Source organism: Limulus polyphemus, unplaced genomic scaffold, assembly GCF_000517525.1.
Source record: "Limulus polyphemus unplaced genomic scaffold, Limulus_polyphemus-2.1.2 Scaffold3866, whole genome shotgun sequence".
Classification (NCBI taxonomy): domain Eukaryota; kingdom Metazoa; phylum Arthropoda; class Merostomata; order Xiphosura; family Limulidae; genus Limulus; species Limulus polyphemus.
In genome coordinates this window covers 34,412-37,085 of record NW_013669476.1, presented here as the reverse complement: position 1 = coordinate 37,085, position 2,674 = coordinate 34,412, and the positions used below count along the sequence as shown (strand labels likewise).

The 2,674-nt window shown below is 33.9% G+C and overlaps 1 protein-coding gene and 1 long non-coding RNA gene across 2 annotated transcripts in view; one reads left to right on the top strand and one right to left on the bottom strand.

The window, feature by feature from the left end:
• LOC106470184 (nesprin-2-like) overlaps positions 1-2,674 on the bottom strand; it is a 102,314-nt gene that overhangs the window by 65,867 nt on the left and 33,773 nt on the right. The window contains exon 11 of the mRNA XM_013930718.1: positions 1,044-1,265. Within this exon, the coding sequence (XP_013786172.1) occupies positions 1,044-1,265 (222 nt within the window). The remainder of the gene's footprint in view (positions 1-1,043; positions 1,266-2,674) is intronic.
• Positions 1-2,674, top strand: part of LOC106470186 — a 17,987-nt gene that overhangs the window by 7,661 nt on the left and 7,652 nt on the right. The window lies entirely within an intron of this gene.

Here is a 2,674-nt window from a genome sequence, read left to right as displayed (position 1 = left end):
AGTTAGTATATTACTGTTGTAGTGAGTTAATACATTACTGTTGTAGTGAGTTAGTATATTACACATGTATTGAGTTAGTATATTACTGTTGTAGTGAGTTAGTGTATTACTGTTGTAGTGAGTTAGTATATTACACATGTGGTGAGTTAGTATATTACTGTTGTAGTGAGTTAGTGTATTACTGTTGTAGTGAGTTAGTATATTACACATGTGGTGAGTTAGTATATTACTGTTGGAGTGAGTTAGTATATTACTCATGTGATGAGTTAGTATAATACTGTGGTAGTGAGTTAATATATTACTGTTGTAGTGAGTTAGTGTATTACTGTTGTAATGAGTTAGTATATTGCTGTTGTAGTGAGTTAGTATATTACTGTTGTAGTGAGTTAGTTTATTACTGTTGTAGTGAGTTAGTCTATTACACATGTGGTGAGTTAGTATATTACTGTTGTAGTGAGTTAGTATATTACTCATATGTTAATATATTAAGCAAGTTGTGATTTAAAATATTAAGTATATGGGGAGTTAATATATTAAAAATGAGGCGAGTTAATAGACCAAACATGTGATGAGTTAATAGACCAAACATGTGATGAGTTAATATATTAAACATGTGACAATTAAATAAAGTACACATGTTGGAGAGTTAATATATATTCATCAATGTGCTAAGAAACAGTTAAATTTTCAATACAAAACTTTAGGGAACTACTCGTTTAAGAATGATATTAAAAAATTTTTCTTAAAACTAACAGCATCCATTGATTAAAACATTAGTCTTTATGATAGTCTTTTAAATAATTTTCTTTATTGTCATAACTTTCAAAAATTTGATTTTAATTAATTTAATTTCCACATTTTACTTTCAGAATTGTGTAATTTTTTTGATTAATTAAAAAAACACTTAAACTTCTGCAAGTAACTGATTAACTTATGTGGTAAATATTTGCCTTCTAGACTTTAAAGAACACTTAACATCATAATTCATAGATTGAACTGATCATATTGTTTTCTTCATTCCTTAACTTCTTAAACTTCCTTACCATTGAAACTTCATTTCCTTTCAGAGTTTCTTCCCTAGTTCTGCTCTCCTCTAAAGCAATGACAATGGTGCGTTCCTTCCCCTCCAGAGCTGTGCTTAGTTCCTCCATATGCAGTCTCATGTCCAGTATGCTTTCAGTGTCTGATGTCTGAGACAGTTTCTCACATTCTTCAATTAGTTTATCTAAGTCTTCTTGTCTTGACTTCAGCTCAGATTTTAAATACTGCAGAAAATATCAGCACTTAGAATAATGAAACAACTAACTAAAAATAACAAGTTTCCAACATGTGTAAACTGATCAGTACTTAGAATAATGTGAAAAACTTCATGAAAAGTTAACATTTTCCAATAATGAAAATGTATTTTCAATAGTTACTCTCATCTTCTCATTTCTAGTTTTTCTGATATGCAAACTTTTTTATTTGCCACCAAATCTCACGTGTTTCCATGTGATATTACTGGGTTGCTGCATGCAACAACCCTCTACCAATCAAAATGCCACACCATCTCCTAGTACAGCTGGCTCCCTCTATACCAATTGTTCAACCATCAATTCAAGATTGGGCAAGAAAGTAAGATGCAAAGAAGTTGAGGGGAAGGCTGGGAAGTGAGTTAGGTGACGAATCTTATAGGAGGACATCTGGAAACAAAAATATGTTTCTCCTACCAATGAAAAATATGCTAAACAGATAAACTGTCAGTAAGAGTAACAGGAGAAAGACCACGAGTGGATTCCAAGGAAGGAAGAGAGAAGATTAAGAGCCAAGAAAGGAAGAAGTGCAGGCCAAATAATCATGGGTTTCACAAACAGGATAGAGGAAGTGATCAGGAATAAAGATGAGAATAGAAGGTAGAGACGTAGGGGCAAACACAAAGAAAGTGATCAGGAATAAAAATAAGAATAGGAGGTTGAGATTTAGGGGCAAACACAGAGAAAGTGATTAGGAATAAAGATGAAAATAGAAGGTAGAGACATAGGGCAAACACAGAGGAAGTGATCAGGAATAAAGATGAGAATAGAAGGTAGAGACATAGGGCAAACACAGAGGAAGTGATCAGTAATAAAGATAAGAATAGAAGGTAGAGACGTAGGGGCAAACACAGAGAAAGTGATCAGGAATAAAGATAAAAAGAGGAGGTAGAGACATAGGGCAAACACAGAGGAAGTGATCAGTAATAAAGATAAGAATAGAAGGTAGAGATGTAGGGGCAAACACAGAGGAAGTGATCAGGAATAAAAATGAAAATAGAAGGTAGAGACATAGGGCAAAAACAGAGGAAGTGATCAGGAATAAAGATAAGAATAGAAGGTAGAGGTATAGGGCAAACAAAGAGGAAGTGATCAGGAATAAAGATGAAAATGGAAGGTAGAGACATAGGGGCTATAGGGCAAACAAAGAGGAAGTGATCAGGAATAAAGATGAAAATGGAAGGTAGAGACATAGGGGCAAACACAGAGGAAGTGATCAGGAATAAAGATAAGAATAGAAGGTAGAGACGTAGGGGCAAACACAGAGGAAGTGATCAGGAATAAAGATAAGAATAGAAGGTAGAGGCATAGGGGCAAACACAGAGGAAGTGATCAGGAATAAAGATAAGAATAGAAGGTAGAGGCATAGGGGCAAACACAGA